This window comes from Takifugu flavidus, chromosome 1 (assembly GCF_003711565.1).
Source record: "Takifugu flavidus isolate HTHZ2018 chromosome 1, ASM371156v2, whole genome shotgun sequence".
Lineage (NCBI taxonomy): Eukaryota > Metazoa > Chordata > Actinopteri > Tetraodontiformes > Tetraodontidae > Takifugu > Takifugu flavidus.
Genome location: NC_079520.1, coordinates 11680412 through 11704493, shown reverse-complemented (window position 1 = coordinate 11704493; position 24082 = coordinate 11680412). Strand labels below are relative to the sequence as shown.

The window sequence follows — 24082 nt, the reverse complement described above, 5'->3', positions numbered from 1 at the left end:
AAGGCAAGGAATCACACACAGAAGGTTGGTGTTCACCTGGATGGAACCCACCAGTAGGTGACTGAGAGACGGAGAAGGGACACATAAACGACGGAAATGTTTTATGGAAAAGGAAAGAAAAACAACCATAGCATAAAAAATGTATGAGGAAGTTGTATTCTGATGCAAAACCTTTAGAGATCCTTGCTTCGATCACCTGTAATTATGACAAAAAACATCTTCACATTGTCTCCACACACACACACACACACACACACACACACACACACACACACACACACACACACACACACACTCTACTCATCTTCAAATGGCGGTAAGATGGAACAGCTCTTTTTACCTTTAGCTAAAAACTCCATCAAGCCTGTTATGGAAGGTATGTGGAATCCTGAGTTATTAGTTAACTATGGTGAAATTATCATTACAGCATTGATGATAATATGTCTGCAGTGAATTGCAACATTTAGTCATATATATATGTAAATATGCTTTTTTCATTGCCAAGTTGAACCACAAATCACGTCAAAATGATGTTTAACTATCGTGTTATTGTAATATTGCTGAATAGTGTTCTGATTATGGTGATTTTTAATCAATAATTAAAAAAATAACTGATGTATCAGGTCCTGAGGCTCGATGTCATTCACATGCCAAGGCGGAGTAAATGGTGTGATCTAGTGAAGTGGAATAATAGGACAGAGCATTGGCATTTTGTTGACATTTTATTCATAGGACCCATTAAACAGGATGGTTAAAGTGCTGTTCAAAGTGCATTTCAAATGTCTAGTTCAGGGGTCAGCAACCTTATCCAGGTCTGCCATGAATAGCAGCATAACCACTGCCAGTCATGAGGGCAGATCTCCTGTCCACAGGTCCAACAGCACCTGCTCTCCACTGCTTGTAGCCATATGGGACACTGAAGCTAGCTAGCTGCTCACTGATGCATTAGATCACTCTGTTAGCTGTTATTGACAGACAGCCTTGAGATTCCTGCATTGCTGCTTCTACAGGATTTACATCACTGAGGAAAATATTCTGTAAGTGTGACCTTTGCTTCATGGCTTCACCACAAGGCCAGGGCCAGAAGACAAAATAATGCTAACTGTTAAGCCAAGGCAGGAGTGTTACTGGTACTCTGATGCTAAACTGAGAGGATCCCACGACCATAGAGGGTGACGACAGCTTCAGCGTATCTGCTCATAAAACATATACTGTATAATCTGCTGTCAATAACCAGGGTGAAAAAAGCAGGAAGCCATGCATCATGTAGAAACATGGTAAATATCTGAAGAGCAAAAGGCCGTTTTCTGATCAATACTGTTTATTGCTGTGCCCAGATCACAGACATTCTCTTGCTTTGTCAAAAATACAATATGTAATTTGTAACATATCGCTGCACAAATAAACTAGCTGAGGTAGCTTCTATCTCTTATTGTGTATTGAATTTAAGTGTATTTGAGGAGTAAATCAAATCTACAGCCGTTTTACTCCAAACTAAAAAGGAGGTGCTGATTTAGAGGAGGGGATTTTGTGGAGAACCCCTGGTCTGTCAGATGCAGTAAATCAGTGATGTCTTCACTGAAACCGGGCTTTAAAGATGCCCTCTGTGCATTTGCCTTTTAAGCTTTAAAGCATTCTTATTCAGGATCACAAACATGATGCACAGCCCCTCTTTGTCTCTTGAGAACAACAAAGCAAAACCATCTCTCTGCCTTCTAATTATTCAGCTAGGGAGAGAGCGTCTGCCGAATCTTTGAATAATTAGTCTAGACTGCTGTTGACTACTACCTACAGAAACCAAAACAAGCAAAGCCATTCATTCCTAACTGAGCTATCCACTCCTCTCCCCTCACTCCATCCTTTTTTCTCATTTATCCCATTAGATCTGCTAATCCTACATAAACAAAGTCTGGAATGCAGCTAATTGAAAGGCATTCTGGGTCACAGAGTTGTTCCCAGCTTTTCAATGAACTCATGGTGATGAACCTGTACCAGATAACAGAGCAGACGAGTGGAAAAAAGGGACCAAACATTGGGCCACATAATGTCTGACTTGAAAAATAGCCCAATAAATTGTGTTTGATCAAGCATTGTTTTGTCTCTCAGCAAACTGATATAGTTGGCCAGGGCCGAATAGACATTTTCAGGTATAAAAATAAATAAAATCCAAATCTTCATTGCAATAAAAATGTACTTACAAACTATTTGAAATATGCCTGATTCTAGATCTTAGCAGCATAGAGAGCAGATTTGAAAGAGGTTGATTTTGAGCTGACCTGATGGAATGTGTCTTTGTGTTGAGGCTACAGTCGGGGTTGCCTGCTCCAAGTCCTGGAGACGCTGCTTTTTCAGATCACAACAATCACTTAAGAATATCTCATTCTTCTCTTATCCTAAAAAATGCCACCAAACATTTTTAGCTCATGCTATCACATGGCATCTCCTTCTGCTGGGTGCCTTTAAACAAATAACCCCCCCAAAACGCCAGCAGATAAAGAAAATGTAGCAAATGCCAGTTGAGTCACCTTGTCAAGCAGTGGAAGGAGATCACAATGTGATCACTAAAACACATTATAAAAGTCAGTGAGTTTTCACCCTTTGACCAGAGGATTTTACGGTTTTATGGCAGGTGACTTGCAAGGGATGCAGAATCGTTGCTGAGCTCATCAAACATTGTGTAGTACAGCTGCTGCGGTTATTAAGGGTAATTACTGTAATTGACATCAACAGAAGAGCTCCCATCAGTAAAAGTTTGTAGCCAGTGATGCTGTTTACCCCGAGCAAAGGTCTTTATCTCCTGAATGCTCCCCTGTGGGGCCACGGTAGTAGCTGCACCTCTACTTAGAGAGGGGTTAAATGCACAGAAACCATTCCACTGGTTGTGTTTATGTCTGCAACAATGAAATGTCTTAAAGTGCTGTCTAGTTTAAAGGTTATTTTCTGCTCCTGCTACTGATGGTGGTAAAGAACTAAAAAAAATCAAACAATGATCTGCACTGTCATAAAAATGACGCCTTTACTGACATACTGACCAACAACAGCACGAACATGTGCAAGTCACAAGCAAGTCATAATTCTTCACTCTGAATTTCAAGCATGTCACAAGATAAAAGTCAGCCTAGACCAAGGATTCGCCAACGCTCCCCCATGACCACGATGTGGGATTTTGTAAATGTCTGCATACTTCTTTTGTATCCCGCTCTTGGATTCATGGTGAATGTAAGATGTGAGGTCACGTCTTGCAGAGAATTCCAGCTGAACACTGAAAAAGTGTGACAGAAGAAACAGGACATGATAGCTGAGGAGCTCTTACTCCCCCCTGCTGAAGACAAGGGGACAGTTATGATGAGAGGAGCCACGCCAGCACGAATGTCACCTATATTGGCCGTGTCAGATGATCTTGAAGAACAACTCACATAAAACACACACAGTTTGCACCATGAGTGCGCCAGAGTACTGACAGCAGTGGAACCTCGTCGGTGTGCATCACAGAGGGTTTGCTGCTTTGTGTTTCTCCCACGTTGAGCAACAGCTGCTGAGCTGTTCAATAGTCTTGACAGCTACATGACAGAAGACGAAATGAGAAAATGGAGGAGACGTTTGCAAGGATGGTGCGGAGGGCAGCCTGGGGAAAGGAAGAGGCTGCAGGCGCTGCTAAAGAAGGCTGCACCTAATGGACAAGAAGCTGCGTTTTTCCCAGAAAGAGGTACGAGTGTCACAGAAGCATAGCCCCGAACCACAGCGGAGGGCGTCGGCTGCTGCTAACGTGAAACATGTCTTTAAAAGCCGACCCTTGAAAGAGTGACTGTGCTGCACTTTGTGAGGAAACGGGGTCCAAGGAAACAGCTGCTTCACAAGCGAGGCCTCGTGGCTTGTGCGTGCCGAAGTGCTGCGAGGCATCTTTGAGCTCAGGGAGCGCACTCAAATGTTGCAGCAGTTAAGTTCAGTAATGAACAGATGTTGATGAACGCGGATTTCCAAGACTGTTTATTTCAAATCCCTCTCAACACCGAAACACTTGGTGGAAGCACGTCAAAAGTACCAGATAGAAAAACGTCATTAAAACTCCAGAGAACTGGTGTGCAGCGGTTGCTGTTGGATAAAAGTGTATGTGATATGTTGCACGCTGATGAATCACAGCATGTACTTGGCATGTCTGCAAGTACACGTAAGGAAAAATAGTCAAGATGAAATGTTGAAACTTGATAGGTACAGAGCTGAAAGAGGGGTTTCAGATTTACCCCCCTGACTTTGAGGCATTAGTTATAACAGACTTCAGTCGTAATAAAGTTTGATTTTTTCATTTTTTTTAAATATCAAATAACTCTTTGGATGGAGTTGTGGGTGAATAATGGCTTATCTTTCTATTTTTGATGCAAAATAACTTAATTTATTCATTACATAATGAAGTATGAAGAAAAAAATCCAGATTTTTTAGTGTTTTGACAACAATAGCATCAAGATGACAAGTGCAATGAACAATCTTTATGGCAACACAAAAACAAAATATGATTTTTAAAAGAATAGGTGACAAAAGCAGTGGTTTTCAATATTCTGATTTACAACTAAATCTTGTCATTAGTTTAATGCAACCAATGATGTTGTTCACATTCGTTGAAAATGGAGTGAATTCAGAAAAGTCCCTGTTCTCCATTCAGGATCAAATTAAATTGGACTCATAAAATCAATCAATCCATCTGTATTAATTTAGCCTCTGTTATAATCAAAATTGTTTCAAGGCGCTTTACAGAATCCCAGAGCCTGACCCCAAACAAGCAACAGTGGCAAGGAAAAACTCCCTTTTAAATGCATTGTTCAAGCCTACAGGAGTTCCTCACACTCCATAAGCAGACTTTGGGTGGGGCCGTCATTTAAACTTAAACTGAACCTCTGAGGTTGTTAACAAAAGCACCATTAAGGTCGCGATCCCACACGAAGGCTTTGAAAAACACTGCTCTTACGGGTGGAGAGCACTGAATGACACACTCACCACATCCCTACATGTAAACAGAGCTTCCTGTGAGGCCCCCCCCCGCGCCCCCTGGGGTTCTCAGAGGGCAGCCCCAGCGCCAAAAGGAGAAAAGTTGAGATGACTCCTCTGGAAGAGAAAAAGGAAAGGGGTTAGAAGTATCCGAGAGAACTGTTTAAGGTTTCATCGACAAAGTGTCCGTTAGATGTGCACTGACATCGGTGTGTGTTCTCGTTGTGTTTCCCCGTCAGATCGTGTTTGTCTGCAACTGTCAGCCAGTGTAAGGCTAAACTCAATCCTGTAACCGTAGACCGTCCTACAGGGAGAGAAAGCTCGCGTGTCAGGGCTGATATGTGGCTTTCAAAGGAGCCCACTTTCCAATCCACTCAAAATGTCAACAAATCGAAATCAAACCCAGGTCTGTTGTCCATACACGAGTGCGGTTGTATGTGTAAATGCACGTCAGTACGCGCATGTGTGTCTGTGTGGGAGAAGCTCTCGGAGACAAAATAATAGAAAGTGCAGCAAAATAAAGACCACCTGCTGCCATCGGTGTAAATCATCTGACAATAATCCACATAATGTTACATACAGTTGTCCTGTGTGTTCACCTGGATATGATGGCTGTCCATGTGTCTGTGCAGGGAGGTGGAACCAGAGGAGTTTGGCTTGCTGTGACTCTCGTCCTCCATTGACTCTGAGTGCAGAATATCAGAAAGGTTCAACAATCACAGATGGGCACAGAATGGAGAACGGTTTCAAGAATCCAGGAATCACTCTGGTTGGAGCTGAAATATGCTCTCCTTCCTTTTCCCTCATTATGCTGCAATTTGTCCCCTCACCCATTGTTGATTGATTCATTGATCTGTGCTCCAGTACATATTAACATCCATCAACTTGACGAGCGAACCTCCTGTTTGGTAAAGAATGAATATTTAGTGGAAATTACCGTTGGTGATCTGGTTGCCGTTCTCTATGGGAACAGGGCTCGGGGAGTGGCCAGAGTGGTTATTGGCATTCTTGTCCTGAAGCTGCAGAGATGGCGAGGTAGGGGCAGATCCACATTCTTCTTTTCCTGGGAGATTGATGTTGGAATTGAATCCTATAGAAAGTATAAGCATACTTTCATTATATGACGAACACGTTCACGGGAAAAGATGACTTCCTGGATTCCGCAGAATCACCGACATGTTGCTGTTCTGCCAGTTTATTTTTAAGAAACCTGTGAATCCACGTGAATCCACCCCTCGCCATTCTAAAAGAACGTTATTTTCTCAGTTTGCCTGAGCCTTGACTCCATGTGACCTGCCTCTGCCCTCCCTGCTCCTCACATGCTCTCATAAAATGAATGAGTAGGTAACAATGGGCACATACAGTTTGAGTATGACAGTGTGAATGGAATTCATCAGCTGCTGTCCCACAGAACGCATGCCTCACGCCCCACTCATGGTCACAAGATGCCTAAATATAAACCTGCACTGTACTATAGGTCACAAGGGAGATACGTGCGTGTTTGTAGGAGGCAGGAAACAGGAAAAACAAGAAAAAATTACAACCTTTCTGTAAAAGGAATAAAGTGAGTAATAAATAGATGTTTTAATTCTTTTATATTTGTTGAAATGGAAGCTGCCTTGTGTTGACAGTGATTCCCTGAAGGCCGCCATCAACACCTGCCCCCTTTCTTTGGGATTCCTGTAGTTCCCTCATTCTCAGTGGATGAAGAAGCGGAAGACGAGGAGGCAGCTGCCATTCACAGAGATGTCTGGGAGAGCAGCTGTAACCTATGGCCCCTCCCAAAGCATCAGGTATCATATTTGGTCATTTAACAGGCAGGAGGGAACGGAAGTAGGCCGTCCTGTTAAGCCCACTGGCATCTGTCTGATCTGAGCAGACCGCCGTGCTTTGACGACTCAAAATAACAGCGAGGTTGTGAAACCCATCACCAGGGTCTCCCAGTCACATACACTCTTTCCATGATGCCAGCACATTTCCTGCTCTGGCCCAACGGCTGATGAGAGGTCAGGCTTGACGTCACCTCAGGGTTATGCGCCAGCCTGTGCACTCACTCGTGTATCATCTCATATAAGGCATTCGGCTCCCTAACCCTTGAACATTTCACAGTTATAGAAGCATGACGTGATCGTCTCTTCTGCACAAACGCTGCTATTTTGACACAATGTCTTCTGTGTAATTTCCCAATTGTTCAGAATATTGTTTCCATGCCACAAGACAGTCACTTTGTCCTCAATAGAACATGAGTGAACTGCTAAATATTTAATACCTATTCTCATCATTCTACCCCTAATGTATTATTAAAGCATCCATAACTAATATACCAGGAAGGAGACTCAGAGTGAAAGAAGGTGAGATAGCATTCTACGTTCTACAGATGCATTGATGGGAAAATGGCCATTGTAATAACACCACAAAGTAATCTCTTTGCACTTCCTAAACCTCTGACATGAGGATCCTCCCTCTCTTTGACAAAGACATTTGTTTAAGGTCAGCCTCTGCATCAGTGTCAGAACGCGCGTATGTGAGTCACATGTGTTGTGCTGATCAACAACACACTGCAACGCTGGCGCTACATAAAACATCCCAGAAATCAACTGGGCAGCCTAAGACTTTGACACATTTGAGGTGACGCATTCTCAGATTGAAGACTGAACACATACAGGACATATGTTACACACATGATCCCCACAGATATAAATGTAGTGTGAAAATCCCAGCCATACAAATATTTGTCTTCTGACAATGTTCTTCAGTCATGCCTAAAGATGGATTTGTGTGTGTGTGTGTGTGTGTGTGTAACAGTGGTGTTGACGTGTGTGCATTACTGACGGACCTCCATCTCTCATCTTGCGGCCAGATGTGGATTTCCTGAGCAGGCTGCGTCCAGAGCTGAACAGAGTGTTCAGTTCATCTAATGGGCTGGTCAGGGCTCTGCCATTGGCTGGGTTGAACAGTAGGGGTGAGGAAGAGCACGAGTGTGCCCTCCGAGGCTCAGGACGCGATATTTTCACTGGGGAGTAGGGAGGTGGTTTCCCCAGTGGTTCGCCACTTGCCCTTTGAGACAATAAAGCTTTGGGGGAATCTGAGCTCCCAATGACAGATGCTGCTCGTGTCAAAGTCAGGAAGCTGGCCTCAGGTGGGAATGGGAAATGGGAGGGAGCTCTATAGGGGGGAGGTTGGGAATTGGGAGGGGGAGGTGGAGGTGGTGGGGTGAGTGGAGGAGTGGATTTCTTCTCTGGTATAAAAACAGTAAGACTAGGGGAGGAGTCAGCCCTTTGGCGTGCACACTGCGGGGACAAGGGACTGTCTGGTGCAGTGGCATAATTCAGGTTTGTCTCAAACACGGGCAACTTCTTTACTTCTAGAGGGGTGAGGGGGGACTCATCTGAGGCAGGAGAGCAAGTGACAGGGGAGGGCGGGAAGACCAGCAGTGGCGGTCGGTGAGGGAGTAAATTAGGAAAAGGAGCAGGTATGTCACAGCTGCCATCTTTTCCATGTGGCGCTTTAAAGCTGTTGAGCGTGCTCTGTGAAGGACTGCTGTCAGAGGCAGCGCTCACCCCTGCTGTGGTACGTTTGCTCTCCCCGATCTGAGGAGGGGATGTACCTAATCCAACAAGGCCTAAGCCTAGACCCTCCCTCTTGGTTGCTTTCGTTACCACTGGCGCAGAAGTGACACCATCTTCCGTGGGAAAATATTTCATCTCCTCATAAACAGCCTCGGAGTCGGCCTGAACCATGCAGTCTGTGGGCTCCTGCAGGCTACGAGCTCGCTGCTGGGAGCCCATCATTTCAATATACACATCCTCCTCATCTTGGCCCTTGTACAGACTTAGGCCAACCCCTTGTGGTGCATCTATAGAAGCTGCTTTCTGCATTAATCCACCAAAACCTCCAAATCCCCCTGAACGAGACAGTAAGGCCAGCTTAACATCAGCAGGGCGCAGCTGGTGGATGTGGGGGGCTACAGCGTTGATCTCCTCGTATGAGCCTGACAGCTTGGTATTGGGACTGCGTTTAGGTTTTGGGGGGGGCACCTTCCTCATGGTGGTGTAGTCATCACTGTGAGGACGAGGCTTTGATAAGGCTGATGAAAAAAAAGCACAGGAGTAGTGTAGACAAGACAATGACAAGCACATCGATACAAAGCCCCACCTATGTATCTGCAAAGGTCATTGAACAGGATATACCTGCAGGGTCTGTGGGGGACAGCTGGGACTTGGGAGGGCTTCCAGATGGTGATCCAGACCCTTCTGGTGTAGGACTCTCTTTGGCTGCCATGGCCAGCCCTGCACTTACTGTTTCATAAGAAGCGCTTAGACGCGTGTTTGGGTCCCTCTTTGGTTTGGGAGGAGGCTGCTTCCGGGGAGACGACAAACTTCCTCCAGTTATGGCATCCTCAGTGGGATGAGATATTTGTGGAAGGGTTGGTTTAATGGGTGGACTGGAGGAAAGAACCAAGTTTTCCATAGCCAGAGGGGTAGGTACTGAGCTGGACCGAAAGTGGCGAATAACTCGACATTTCACATTAACAGGGCTTTCAAAGGTTTTCCCAGGTTTCTCCAGACCCCTGAAAGTGGGACAAGAAGTTTGATCTTGCAGCTAAATGTTACTATAATGAATAAATCAATGGCTAAAACGAGAAACAAACTGAATCACTCCACAACCATAAAAAGAAGAGAATGTAGGCAAAAACTCTCTACTTTACCTCCTGGTGGGTTGATCCTCTTCCTTACCGACTGGCTCAGGCCTCTCACCAAGGGGTGGGTTTTTGCCAAGGGTGGTGAGAAGACTGCTACCATGGCAGCGTAGTCGGTCACTCTCTCGAGAAATATCGGATGCGTTTTGAATGACCAACTGGTCATAGGTTTGCAGTCCCATATCTTCTGCCCTCTGCAGGAAACGCAGAACACTGTGCACCTCTTTTTGTTGTGAGGACAGCCTGCGATGAAGACGCTGTCGGGCAAGCCAACCGCGCACAACTGTTTATGTTGAAGGTGTTGAGGATACAAGAAAGAGCAGGGAAAAGGGTTGTTACAGCAAAAAAGGATCCAATTAAAGCATGCAGTGTTGGGAGAGTTTGCAAGATTACCCTTCTGACAGGTGATGATCTTTTTCTGAAGCTGGTAGCACCGGTCATTCAGCTGGTCTGCCTGCCAGTATCTTAGAAACACTTTACTGCTGCCCATCTATGCACAGCACAAATACAAGAGTGCAACTTGCAGATTGAGAAACTGAGGCACAATTAATATTTAAGAGGTGGGTGTAGACGGTGGGAAGGGGATCTGAGGGTGGGGGGGGGGGGGGGGGGGGGGGGGGTTGACAGATGTCACTCAATGCCAGGTGGACGTAAACGTGGTGTTAACATTGGTTGCAGAAAACAGTCATTCCAGCACATGGTACTCGTAGAAATGGGGGAGTATGTGTGTGTTATGTAAAGCAGTCTATATGAATAGGCGTCTGCTTGCCATTGTGGAGGAGTGTGTGTGCGTGTGCAAGACGGGAGCTGATGTGACCTGTAGGGTCTCACACCCAGACACAACAGCAGTGTGCCAGACAAGAGAGAGAGTGGGGCGGGGTCTATGTGTGTGCGCTCTCTGATGAGAATAATGATGAGGTAGGACAGCTGGAATGAGTAGTCAACGATTCCACGGAAACTTTTATGTGGAGGGTCAGGGATTAAAGCATTAGGCAAATCTGTGGGATTGATCTGGACACAAGAAGAACGAAAACACACCACACATGCACACACCTGCCATCCTTGCAATTTGGTCTGTTGCAGAACGGAGCGGCATTTCTCCTCTGGTGACAATTTCTTTTTGTCCCCCGTTGGGATGATAAGATCTTTATATCTGAAATAAAAACAGATGCATACAGCAGAGGTGAAGTGCAGACAAAGTGGACCCCCCACACCAGAGAAACGGGTTCAAATGTCATTAGGGTCATATGGCAGATCAGCCAAACAGCATCTGTTCCTATTGGTGTTGCCCCTGGCAACTGGGACCATCAATGGTCAGCTGGATGGAGCCAGTGGTCTGTTTGTGCCTGGAATTGGGTGGGTCAGTTGTTGCTGTGTGTCGAATACCGAAAGTATGGATGTAAATAAATGTAGTATGTCAACATTAAGTGTTTTTCCAGCCAAACCACTCAGACGGTCCTAAAAACACAAAAAATAAAATCTAACACAAAGATACCTTAACGTTTAACACATTTCTTATGAGAGTTTGCTATTTTAAACTTTTAGGCTGCCGTCGGTCTTGCAGCACTTCGTTTTAACTCTGAATCACAGTCACTTTATCAGTAATATGATGTAGGCTGAAGATGTAACTCCTAAGTGCTATTATATGCAAATAATTTTAATATAATTTACATCTTCATTTGGGAATTAGAAATTTCATCCGAGCTCATTGCATACATTACAGAAGATTTAGGTTATAGTTGGATTTTTCCTGCAATCTCTGAGGGTATGTAATAAAACACTGAAACATTTAAAATAGTAAAAACATTCTGAAAAGCCTCCAATCATACCAGTATTTTACCCATTCTACGTACATAGTAGATAGATGTTGAACATAAAATGATAAATGTGGTGGAAAGGCATGGATTTTCAATCATGAGATCATCTAGAAATACCAAACATTGGGATTAGGTATAGAACCTAGTAATAGACATATACATTGTTAAAAGAATCAGTTATATGTGTATGCAAATATCTGTCACTGCAGTTCCTGGAGTTGAAGACAGACGTCCATGTGTGAATGGCTCTCTACAAAGCAGAGCTTTTCATCTTGCTCCAAAGAAATGTGATGGACGGCATTAGTGAGGAAACTTTCAGTGTCCCTGGAGGACCATCCATCAGTAGTTAGAGTTACATGGCAAGTCTCAGGCTACTCCTGGTATTTCACCTTGCATATCATTTCCGTACATATGGTTTGGAAAGTACTGTGTTGCAGAAAAGGATATCATAACACAGGTCCGAGGCTGGTGCGGCAATCACCATCATTTTTCAAATAAAACCAAAACATACACATGGTTTTTTGAGCCTTCGTCTATTGATGCTGAAAAGAGCTGAGAGACGATGTCAGGCAAAGAGGGAATATAACGAGCAGATGGATGAAAGCACTAGTGTCGCCAACAGACGTAGAAGTAGGGGGCATGTGAATGTTGGATACGTTTGACTTGGAGAAGTGGGTCTATCTGAACTCTCCCTAACCTCTCTTTGTATGGTAATACCAGTCGTACAGGCAGCACTCACAATCCCACTGGGCCCATAAAACACAAAGAAACTCTGTAAACCCATGACCTTCCCTATGTGAATATGAAAACCAGCAATGATCAGAGCTTTTACGTAAAGCAGGGGGTTCCATGTGAACTTAAAGGAATGAAATAATCTGATTGATAAAAGTTTAAATGGACTCATAACAAATGTGATTGAGTTTTGACACGACCGTCAGTGACCACTGTTGCGAAGCATCACAAGTGTTTTAAGACGCAAATAACTGCATCATGTAAACCTTCCAGTTGCTTTAGATTAGCTAATAGGAAGTAATTGTGTCTCCAGTGCACAAAACAGTAGGAAGTAATGAGTTGATATGGCCAGACAACCTTAACTAGTATAGGGTCATGTCATGCTCAGTGAATAGCAAATGGGTTTTCATTTATTTTTAAAGGAAAGTGGCACACACTGGGGACTGCGGTTTGTAAAAAAAATAATCTTCAAGTGGGAGCATTTGACCTTACACAATTGCGGAAAATAAAGCTTGTCACAAAACATGTGGTGCATTATAAAAGATAAATAAAAGCAACAGTAAAATAGATTTCCTCATAAATCATGCTGGGAACCGGGACTCTAATGTAAATTGCTTCAGGCAGCCATTAGCGCTTAGTGAAGAGGCCTGCGTGGCTTTAAGGTGTGCCACGGTTGTGTGTTTTCCTTCACAAGAAAAAAACAATGACATGATTAATAGCTGGTTGATACACTGCCGTTTGGACTATTTAAGGGCGGGGGTCTGATTCGAAAGACTGAATATAAAAAGTAGATGTGCCTATATAAAAAGAATATGTAATATTAAATGACAAATAAATATGGATTAGACAAAACGGAAGTGGACTTAGTTGAGTATTTGCTCCATGTTGCATTTAGGGAGAGTAATTTAGTCAGAAAATAAATATTTGAAGAAATAAGAATCCAGAAACAGGAAGCACAGGAAAAAAGAAATTGTACTGCACCCCCACAACTGCTCATGCAGCTCCATGCTTGGCTGAGGCTGCCCTCATTGGCTCTGGCTGAAGCCAGAAGATGAGGGAGACACATATATGTGGATGGTATTTGGGTTGGGCTGACTGGTGTCTTTGTGAGCAAAAGCCACTTCAATTAGGCACACCCATGATGCATGAACACCAGGAGCTGCAGCAGACAAAAGCCCCTTCAGAGAGTCTATTTGTACGAACATAAAAAACTGAAATACAATCATTACGCAATATGCAAGAAATAGCACTTTGATGCTATTTGAATCAATGAATTATTTCTAATTTGTGATTTAGTGTGTAGAATATCTCTCAAACATTTGAACAATGTCCTGCAATATTGGAAGATATATGTATCCTCAAATAAGAAAAAAAAACAAAACTTTATTCAGTAAACAGCCAAAACAAATTAAAAAACAAGTCAAAAAATAATGGTGTTGATGCTAAGATTATGATTGGTTTTCTCCCCCACCAATTCAGCCGATTCATTAGCAGCATCTTTCCAGTTTAAACATTCCTGTGTGTGTACCTGATCAATATAAGATGGTGGAGTTTAGTCAGTCAATCACATTTTATGTAAGCACTTTTCATACATCAAAGAAAAACGTAGCACAAAGTGCTTTATATGATTAAAAGCAGTCCCCACCCCTTCCCACCCAGACCTCCACCCCAGCATACACACACACACACGCAAACACACACATGAATAACACAATCTTTAAAACATATGGCTGAATACAGAAGAGCCAGGTCAGAAAACATCATCACAGGAAGGCGCCTCCACTGGACGCCACTTGCAGCCCAAAGTCAGGGTGTCTACACCTGGACACAAAGCCCAACTAGCCACAGATCACAGACCCCAGACGGCCCCCACTTAGATATTGGAGAACAAAAACCAAAAATTGACCTGCCTGGATGGATTTAGAGACAGTGTTTGCAGTTTTGATGGTGCTGGTCGGCTTGGGGTGAAACAGAGAACCAGAAGGACCTTTTTTTGGCTCCAGCATTGATCCCCTCAGCTTCAGAAAGAGCCTGGGCAGTTGCCCATGGATCAAGCAGTGAGCACTCAGATGGCCGTGGGCAGGTAGAGGGATCTCAGGGGATTGTGTTGTGGAGCGCTACAGATATTGAGATCTTTTGAGATTGCTTGTGGGCCAGATCCATAAACTGTGACAGCAGATGCACATTGTTTTTGAGCTTTACAGCCAACTGGTGATTTTCTTGTGTCAGCTAAGAAATTCTTTCACTAGCTCTGGCGTCTGGTGAAAGTTGCCCTCAGGTGACGTGGTGGTAATGGTAATTACTAATGGTAATGGAGGACGTGGTATAGAACCTAGGTGGTGTTGGCCTGGATGCTGTAGGCTAACTGTAGGAGCCATGGAGAAAGCAGGAGAGACAAATGTCCAATAATCAAAAGCAAGTAAACCAGGCTAGCAGGCAAAGCCAGTGGTTGAAGGCTATAGCAGGCAAGGTCGACAGCTCAGTTCAATCTGTTTGTTGTTGCAATCAACAGACAGAAAGGAGAAAATAAGTGATGGTATCAGATGGGTGCTCCTTGGATCCAACATTTTCTGACGATAGACAATTAAGTCTAGGACTGTGGTTGGCATCAGTCTTGTCATGTCATTTTTTCCTGTATTTCCATATTTTTGTTACAGGTGCTCCAGTTTCACCAACCATCACAAACATATATGCTGCTGTAGGTTAGTTTCCAGTCAGTGACTCTTAAGAGCAGGCTGTCAGAATGGCTACACACTTTCAGTCAAGGATGCGTTAAATTGCAATTGATAGGTGTGATCAATAATGTATCGTCTGGGGCTTGCCTCTACTTGCTGATTGTGACGTTACAGCCATCACCACAGTTGCCTTCACATCTCCTGCCGACTTATGGCTCATCTTCCAGACCACCTCAATGAATATGCTCAAATGACAATACAATTACAATAACTATTTAAGAATTTTCCTTTTACAATACCGCCTTTTGTAAAGTGCAAACAACTCAGTGCAAAGCTACAAACAATCCAGGAGGAAATGAGTTATCTTTGAGGATTTATACTTTACAGATGTCAAAGGAGCCATTTGATGAAGTATCAATCAGCACAATTCAGGGTGAGTTCAAGTACAGTGATCACAGCAAATGTTGAAAAAAGAATTGATATTCCTGAAGAGAGAAGGAAAGTGCACTCTTTGAAAGAAAACGTTGACATCTTTTCAAGTATGATTTGTTCAAAGGTTATGCTTTGTACTTGAAAACCTTTCGATACTGAAAACGTGGACAGCTGCAGTGAGTATTGTCAGATCCGTCCAGCAGAAATGCAACATTCAACCCAAATGTGTGAACTTGTTAGAAATTCCAGGTTCGTATTTTCGCACAACAAAATATGAGGTTCAAAAGTGACCTTGAGCTTTTTTGATGCTTATTTTTGGGACCCTGTGAACATCTTCCCCAAACACAAGGAAAATCCCCTGATACATCACGTTCACATGAATGGAATGTGGTGGTGAACCACACTCTGGCTGATATGAAATTCTGCCACATGTCTGTCATGTGCTTAATAAACATCTCAAAATAAACTTTCTCAAAGAATCACAAGTGTGAATTTTCTGCTATCATGAGCATGTCAAGTTTTTGCTCGTGAAATTGAGATGAACCACTAAAAAAGAAATTGAAAGAATGCTTTTTATTTGGTTATGAAATCATTCGAATGCATCTCCCTTGTCCCTGACAGATCCATTTAGATAATCCCGACACACAGGCCTGACACGTACCTTGGCTGAGGTTTACCTGGCCTTTGGATCTGCACACTTCCCGTTCTCATTCTCAGTTGTTTGCAGATAAGAGCCAGTGCTAACACAGTGTTATCACACAACACAAGGCTGCCCGACTGTATAAGGAACAGCTACAGGCAGGACAAAGCTTAAATCTACACTGGATTTATTTCATTTCTCTGACTGAAATCCAATTATCTGGGCACTTTATCACATATTATCTATTTCTGATGATATGTGCTTGACCAGAACCGTTATATGGAAGACGTTGACTACAAAAACTACAGCTACAGCCCATTTTCCACAACCATTTTTGGCAGCTTTAGCATTCTTTCTTTACTCCCTGGTTTTTGTTTCTGGACTATTTACACTTGTAAATATCATATATATATAGATATATATATAGATATATATATATCTATATATATACGTATATACACACACACATCATTATATCAAGCCAATTTTTTGTCAAAAAGGACTTGATATAATGTGTGTATATATATATATCAAGCCTTTTTCTACTTTTTAATAATTCTAATCTGTATGTGTCAATTACTGCGAGACATGCACAACTATAATTTTTGCTTCTCGAGAACACTGGCTTACTGTATCGATACTATAATTTACTGTAATTGTAAGAGTTTAAAGATACATGTAGTTTGGTGTGTGTGTGTGTGTGTGTGTGTGTGTGTGTGCCTGCCAGGCAGGCCAGTAATGATGAAGGTAATGGAAACTTTTGGGGGATCATGTGACCAGGTTTGTCCACTTTTTATCTTGCAGGAATGTTCATGTTAATCCCTTTATCCTCACATAGGGAGAGAGCGAGAGAGAGAGAGAGATGCACATCCACACAAACACACACAGTCTTATACGTAAATCCTCTCTACTTCACAGTTCCTGCTCTTCACAGGAACAGGAAAATAAAGATAAACATCAAACCGAGGTGTAACAAAAATAAAGAGCGTGGTGAAAACACTCGGAAAAGAGAAGCAGGACAAAATAAAGAAGAACATTCAAGTACAGGGCAGGATGCTCCTGCGAACAAGTGACTGGTTAATGTGTGCATGTCGGGCTGACATTGTAAATATGACAGTGTTATTCAAAAGCAGCACCAAACTGCTCTAAAATGCATCCAAGGACATCCTCTGCTTCTAATAGTGAGGATTCAATGCTAACATGTCAGGATGCGTGTGATTCTGCCCACTAACCATAGAGTAAGCATATGCTGACACTTTCAGCAGCTCTGACCTGGTGCCTACAACCAGAGATCAGTGTGACCTACAGGGAGCTTAATGTGTCTGACCAGTGAAACAGAGAAGGCAGAACAGCCGATTCTTCACATTTTCATTAAAGACAAGAAAGGGAGAAGTGAGGATGTGATCATCTGTCTAAGCAAATAGATAAGAGTAAATTAGTTTAATGGATATGACCCACTGCCTGTACTGACCTGCTGAGGAAGCATGGGAAAGACAAACGGACGGGGTATCCATAACGGATCATGCGGACCATCTTGAGCACCCTGATGTATTGGAGCTGGGCAGACACATGGAAGCTGTCAAAACTGTCAGGGTGACCGCTCGTGTTGGGGCGGACGCACTCCACAAAGTGAGGTGTGCAGGCCTGCAGCTTGCTGATCACCTCAGAAAGCGAGTTCTGGAAGACAGAAAGCAAAACTTTTACAGCACATCATTGCTTTAGCTTCCTAATGGAGATTGCTTAGTGTTAATATAATTCTCACTTTATAACCCAGAAGCCTTATGGCTGGTGTGGCCCAGCATTCCACAATTATGAGGTGAGAAACACAACAGTGTCACAGTCTGGATGTCATACAATAGATGCTACAAGGACAATAATAGAACAAGCAGCTCATTTCCCCACATATTCCTACATCCCTAATATAGTATAAACAGTACATAGTGATACAAGGTTACATAACATAGCATGTGGCTTTACGATAAAACCCCCGTGGCTTTTGGAAGAATAACGTTCAAAATAGAATTGTCAGTACCTCAAACCAATTACCAACATGTCCTGAAAATTCATTAAAATCTTTCAGAACCTTTAGTTATTTTACCTAATAGACAGACAAAAAACCCCACTGCTGTAACATCACCTAATGTTACAGGTAATAAAGCGACATTGGATGTAGGTGGAAAATGACCTAATCTTCTGCTTCTACACTGCATATCTCTCAAGACTAATGACGTTTCATACGTCACCCTGGCGTGGGTCAAACTCATGTCATTGTCTCATGCTGTCGCCCTGTGCTGGAGTACACTCATATACGCACAGCTGATTAGAGGCTGTTACTGCCCCTGAAAGCACCCCCCACTACACCTGCACACTAACAAGCCCAACTTCAGCTGACTGCATGTGCGGAGCTCTAACATTTGCCATTGGTGTTGCCATTACACAGTGGACACACACTGTAGAGGCAAAGAGAACGGAAAAGAGGAAGAAAACATTCTTTTTCTGTTTGGAGGTAGTTAATGCCATAATAACATTGAAATGTTGAAACACACACACACACACACACACACACACACACACACACACACACGCGTGCGCCTGATGCACAGTGGTAGTTGTTCATTGTTCATTCATATGGAGGGCTTCATCCTTGGCTCGGTACATCATCATTTTTCGGCCCACTCTCCTTCCCTGATGTTCCCTTGAGGGATTTGCAGACCACAAACCCACAACTCTGATTGCGCAACACACAGACTTCATTCAAACCAAAGGTAGACTGCGTCACATTACAACCTTCTTGCGTCACCAACAGTCACTGAACTGCATCTGTCTAAATGAACACTACTGTTATTATAAGAAAGCCTTTCTGTGACGTGCGTTTTCAGCTAACAAAGGCTTTGTTTTGTGCATAGAAGGAAGAGATGTTCCATAAAAAAAGAACAGATGGGCTGTTTTCTATGAGGAAACCAGTGAAATCTAAAAATAGTAGTAGTAGTAATAATAGTCTTCACATTCCTGGACAGAAAACCTACCAGATGCTTCCTCCTGCACTTAAAACACTGTTTTTACTGTTCACCCTAACTAGATGAATATGCTAAACATGCTGGAAGATAACACAAAAACAAATATTCTATGTGTGAGGGGTCTTAATGTGTTTTACCTTAAGCTGGATGGTTACTGTGATTGGTCCACAACGCTCAAGCTGCTGGAGGAAGGAGCTTGAGCCTTTTTTCTTCAAGATCTAAAAATGGAAATGGATAAAGTAAAGGAAAAAAGTGTAATTACAGAACACATTATGACATATTCCATTCCATTACACAGACAAAGAATAAGGATTTTTGAATGTGATATTTGCAAAGAACACTTACTGTACCATTAGACACTTTCTATGTCTAAATAATTACTATCTTCAAGACCTTTTAATGGACAATACTCACAACAATCACATTCGTTGGTGCATAGCAACAGTTGCCAACATACCATAAGAGCTGGTTGATAAATCCTTGACTATTATGTTTTCTGAGCTTCAGGGACAAATGCAAGGCTCTGGTTACAGATTTAGAACACTTAATGTCCTTAAGTTGCTTTATCTGTTCTCAATGATTGTGCAGTATGAGAAATCTGTAAAATGGCATGTTACAACATTCCCAGAAGTTCAGATATAGTGGTGCTGTGGGAAAATGCTCAATTTAGATTGTTGTTTTTGTTCCAAAAATACTGTCTGTTTATTGTGATCTTGACAACAGTCAGCTTCCTGAAAGAGATCCTGGCTGAATCAATGTTGTTTAGTGACTGAATTATTAATTCACATATTTTAATGTCTTATTTGTGATTCAATATTTGTCAAGGTTTTTGCCATGGAGGGTTGAAAAAGTGCATTTTTGGTTGACTGCACTTGTTGAACTGTACCTTTGTGAGCTCAAGACTCCTCTGGGGCTTTGAGGGGAGGGTGCTCGCAATGGCATGAGAGGCTGACGGCGTTTTGCAGAGCAAGAGGGCTGCTTTAGGACCCCTTAAACCAGTCCGACCAGTTGGCACCAGGGAACCAGTCTGAGTCAGCTTGGACTGGAAAAGCTGTCGCAGTAACACACTCTCGCTGGCTGCCGCACACAAAGCACATCAGAAGACAGAAAGAGGGAGAGAAATATAACATTAACAGCAACTCTGACAGAAAAAAGTAGGTGCTGGAGGATGAAGAGTGGGGGGTGTGTAGACGGGGAACGTATAGAATGAACTAGGAAAGGTTCCCTTCAATGTAAATAATATCGGCATGGCAATAAGAAAGGGCAGAGCAGTCCACTACAACAATGAACAAAGGACAAAGGGGGGGATGGAGGCTGGATGATGACATGCAAAGATGTCCAGGGGTCATTTAAAGGGGCAATAAGGGAAATTCATCATTTTTAGATCGAAGGAATAAAAAAATTGCGATGTGAACAGCTAAAGGTGTCATTTCCTCCTGGCTATAGCATGATGTCACACACCCTCTGTGTGTTGATCTGCTGCTCTGTTTACTGTATTTTCTATGCAAACTGAGAGAGCTGAAGGAAACGTTCGCCTGAAGACGACCACGATCTGTCATTACGTCTTAAGAAACGACAGTCGTTGGCAAAAAAGTTGTCAGACAAAGAAGGGACAAAAGCCAAATTAACATTGGCCTGGAGAACAAAGGTAGAGGGAGGTGTGGCTCATGACACACTTTGTTTTGGTCTGCAGAGTGTGTGTAACAGCAAAAATAAATCACTTATTGCCCCTTTAAGGACTTCACCGCGAGCAGCTACACTCACGTAATGGGATCATTGTCCCTTTTTTCACACAGCTGTGAGATTTAAAGTGTAGGAATGATCCAGAGCATATGTGAGTGTGCATAAATGAACGGTGAGGACGCATCTCTTCATTCACAGAGAGGGAGAACGGCCAAGTGGTAGTGAAGGGCCAGCGTTTAGAAGATTAGCTCCATCGCAGGGATTACAGCAATTAGGCTGCTGGACGCGAGAAAAGCCTGGCAGCCCCACAAGGACCGCCTGTTTGACGCCAATGAAATCACGCCACATCTGGCAACATCTATTGACGACGAGCACACAGCCCGTGTTGTCTGCAGCGTGTGATGCAACACACATAAATACAAAAATAATGACTCTTTGACACAGAGTGCTTTTGTGTGCTGCATGTGGAAACGAGTGGATCAAATGTGCTCTGACGCCACAATATGCTCATGCGCACGTTTTCATTGGGTACTTACACTTCATCGTAAAAACAAGATTCTGAGGGAGGGCGTCCTTGTTTCTGCTGAGAGACCCCGTGAGGTCATATGAAATCTGGAGGAAAACATAAAAGCACATTCATCCGTTCATCTGATTTTAGGGACAATGTGTAACACAAGAGGCCAAGTTAGGCTGCGGTCAACTGGGTGATTCTTGTTATTCTTATTCTCATTGCTATAAATATTCTCTTGGTAGCAGTGATTGTTTCTCGATCCAGAGCTTAAAGAGCCGTCCAGTATTTTTTATTTTCATATTTGTAGCAGACGGACCTGTTTGGCATAGTGGTTAACAGTGAAGGCTGGGCCCTGGTCTTTGGGTGGAGGGTTCCCATTGCCGTCCTTGGTTGTGAGAGAGAGACCAGGACTGGGACTGGACTCCAGCTGGGCCGACAGTCTCTTGTACAGCATCTGCTCCGTAGGGAGCGGGCTTTGACTTTCTTCATCGAGCAAGCATAGAAGCCCCTGAGGTCTCTGGAGATGGAAAGAAGAGACGCTCATATTTATAAACGGACCTACAACAATTTGTTGGGTCCCCCCGGTTTAGGATTTGAGCAATTACAGATAAAGATCTTCTGGAAATCTGGGCTGGCATCACTGGAAATTGGACCTGCTGAACTTCGTTTAAAATATAATGAAAACTTTTGATATCTGTGTAGCTACTCTTGGAATGCCCGTGTTCAGATAGGAGATAACGCCGAACTGAACCAAACCAGTAGAGTCGAGTACCTGAAGGAAGAAGTCCAGGACAGCTGGCTGATTGCAGGGAGAGCAGGGAGTCTCCATGGGGATGCCCTCCAGCACACACTCCGCCTGCTCCTGCTGGAATAGCATCTCAGAGACATAACGTCTCAGACGCTCATTGACTATGTTCACACACAGCTGGAAAGAACACAACACACGTGTTATTACCCATGGCCTCACCTGCAAATGCAGACAGCGTTAAAGTGTAATAAAGGACAGCTGAGTGTGTCCCTGCATGTCGCTGGTGCAGAGCGGTCGACCACTCATGAGACGCCCCCGACTCAAAATCATGATCACTGTTTTCAGGGATACCTCATACATGATGTACGCAGTAAGGGACTTTAATGGTAATGAGGAGCTTCTGCTGGGACACATGAGCTTTTGTTGACCTCGCAGTCAACCAATCAAATGAGTCAATCAAATGTGTTGGCATGGAGCGACCGTGTAAAGCGTGGAAGGCTGTACTCGAGTGTCTTGTCATGTCTAATGTCAGAAAGTGCATTTCACAAACTTTCAGCTTCTCTTGAGCTCATAAAAGTCACACACACACACACACACACACACACACACACACACACACACACACACACACACACACACACACACACACACACACACACAGCATCGCAGTCTCAGCGTGGTTCTTTACACTTGAATGATTGAAGAAAATGTCCTCCTCTTCCACCCAGAGTCTATTGCTTGTTGATTTTTGTGAAATGAACGTTGACAGAAAATTTGAAGCAGACAGACAGATTCAAGCAAATTTGTAAACAAACTAGTGCCTCATTTATCTTTGTGGAGATATTTAAATGTTCAAGGTAAAAAAAAATACAAACGTGGAGAAGTGTATGTATGAATAAATGAGTGCATTAGCCATGTGATTGTGTCACTAAAGTAACCCACATTCTTTATCTGCTGAGGCAGGAGTGTCTCGTCCTGTTAGTCTTTTATTTACTGTTTGTTTGTCTACACACAGTTCTAGTACATTAAAGGCTTAGTCCCAGCAGGTGGCAGATTGAGTTAGTTCATTAGCAAAATGCTGAGTAGGTACCAAAGGCTCACAACAAACACAGCTCTAATTAACAAATACTAATGTCTCCAATCGTGCTGCGCTGGTGGAGTCTGCCTCGATGTGTGTGTGTGTGTGTGTGTTTTCTTGTCACTGATGAGTTGCATCTTTTAATTTGCCTTCTGCCAGCTCTGTGGGTAGACATTAACGCTGGGGGTGAAGACAAGAAGAAGGAGAAGTTGGAGAAGCTTTTTTTTTTTACTGTCATACAGGAGTTGTACAATGAAATTGCAGCTTTGGCCGTGCTCTGGGTCAATTTAACCTGTGTGCATTTTGAGCTCACACACACACACACACACACACACACACACACACACACACACACACATCTGCATACATGCACATAAATCCAGACTTAATAGTAAAAGCTGGGAGGAGTTTCAAATTTCCACAAGGGGAAAAACATAAGCACTTATTACCAATAAACGCTGAGCCTCTTGAGCACTGTAAAACACAGTACACTCTCTCTCCTGCTCTCTCACAAACAAGCACGTGCTCGCACACCCAGTGATATACGGACTTGTCTGCCTCATCTCCCATAGTACAGGGTCTAGTCTATTAATGCTGCATACTAATTAGCACCAGACAGATTTACAGCCACTAATAGGTGAGCTGCAGAGAGACGCATGTGTCGGTCTGTGTACACAATTTATTCTAGTCTCCTCAAACCAGTGAAGGCAAACAAAACACACTCAAAACACTCCCAGTAGTAGACAAAAAACCCCATTTTTCAGTGGATGCTCAAGAGAGTAATAAATCGCATCAGTCTCTCCTGTGAATGCATTATTTTCAATTTCCCACAACACACAAGCACAAGAGAAGCACTTACACAGATTTAAAGACAATTTTGAGGTTTTTGTTCAAATTTAAGCTTGTAAGAATTAAACTTATAAACATTTGATGATTTTGTGAGTTCATTTAAGTTTCTTTACTTTAAAAACAACGCCTTTGGAAGTCGTGTCATCCAATGTGGAAATTAATCTCTTGAAACAGATATAAATGTGTTTGAATGTTTTCGCACAACAATCCACATACGCGC

At 43.1% G+C, this 24082-nt stretch overlaps 1 protein-coding gene across 7 annotated transcripts in view; it reads right to left on the bottom strand.

Annotated features, from left to right (window-relative positions):
- myo16 (myosin XVI) overlaps positions 1-24082 on the bottom strand; it is a 65753-nt gene that overhangs the window by 2690 nt on the left and 38981 nt on the right. For 5 of the 7 annotated variants that reach the window (XR_008950865.1, XR_008950868.1, XR_008950867.1 and 2 more), the window contains 14 exons: positions 21960-22112; positions 21504-21704; positions 21213-21288; positions 19880-20070; positions 19131-19211; positions 17448-17653; positions 10734-10833; positions 10074-10170; positions 9690-9963; positions 9172-9551; positions 7818-9068; positions 5919-6071; positions 5581-5666; positions 4991-5098 (listed from right to left, as the gene is read on the bottom strand). Coding sequence is in view for 1 of the 7 variants with exons in the window: in XM_057034784.1 (XP_056890764.1) it covers positions 5581-5666; positions 5919-6071; positions 7818-9068; positions 9172-9551; positions 9690-9963; positions 10074-10170; positions 10734-10833; positions 17448-17653; positions 19131-19211; positions 19880-20070; positions 21213-21288; positions 21504-21704; positions 21960-22112 (3249 nt within the window). In the remaining 6 variants the exon portion in view is untranslated. The remainder of the gene's footprint in view (positions 1-4990; positions 5099-5580; positions 5667-5918; positions 6072-7817; positions 9069-9171; positions 9552-9689; positions 9964-10073; positions 10171-10733; positions 10834-17447; positions 17654-19130; positions 19212-19879; positions 20071-21212; positions 21289-21503; positions 21705-21959; positions 22113-24082) is intronic. The other 2 variants (XR_008950864.1, XM_057034784.1) reach the window with 2 other exon arrangements.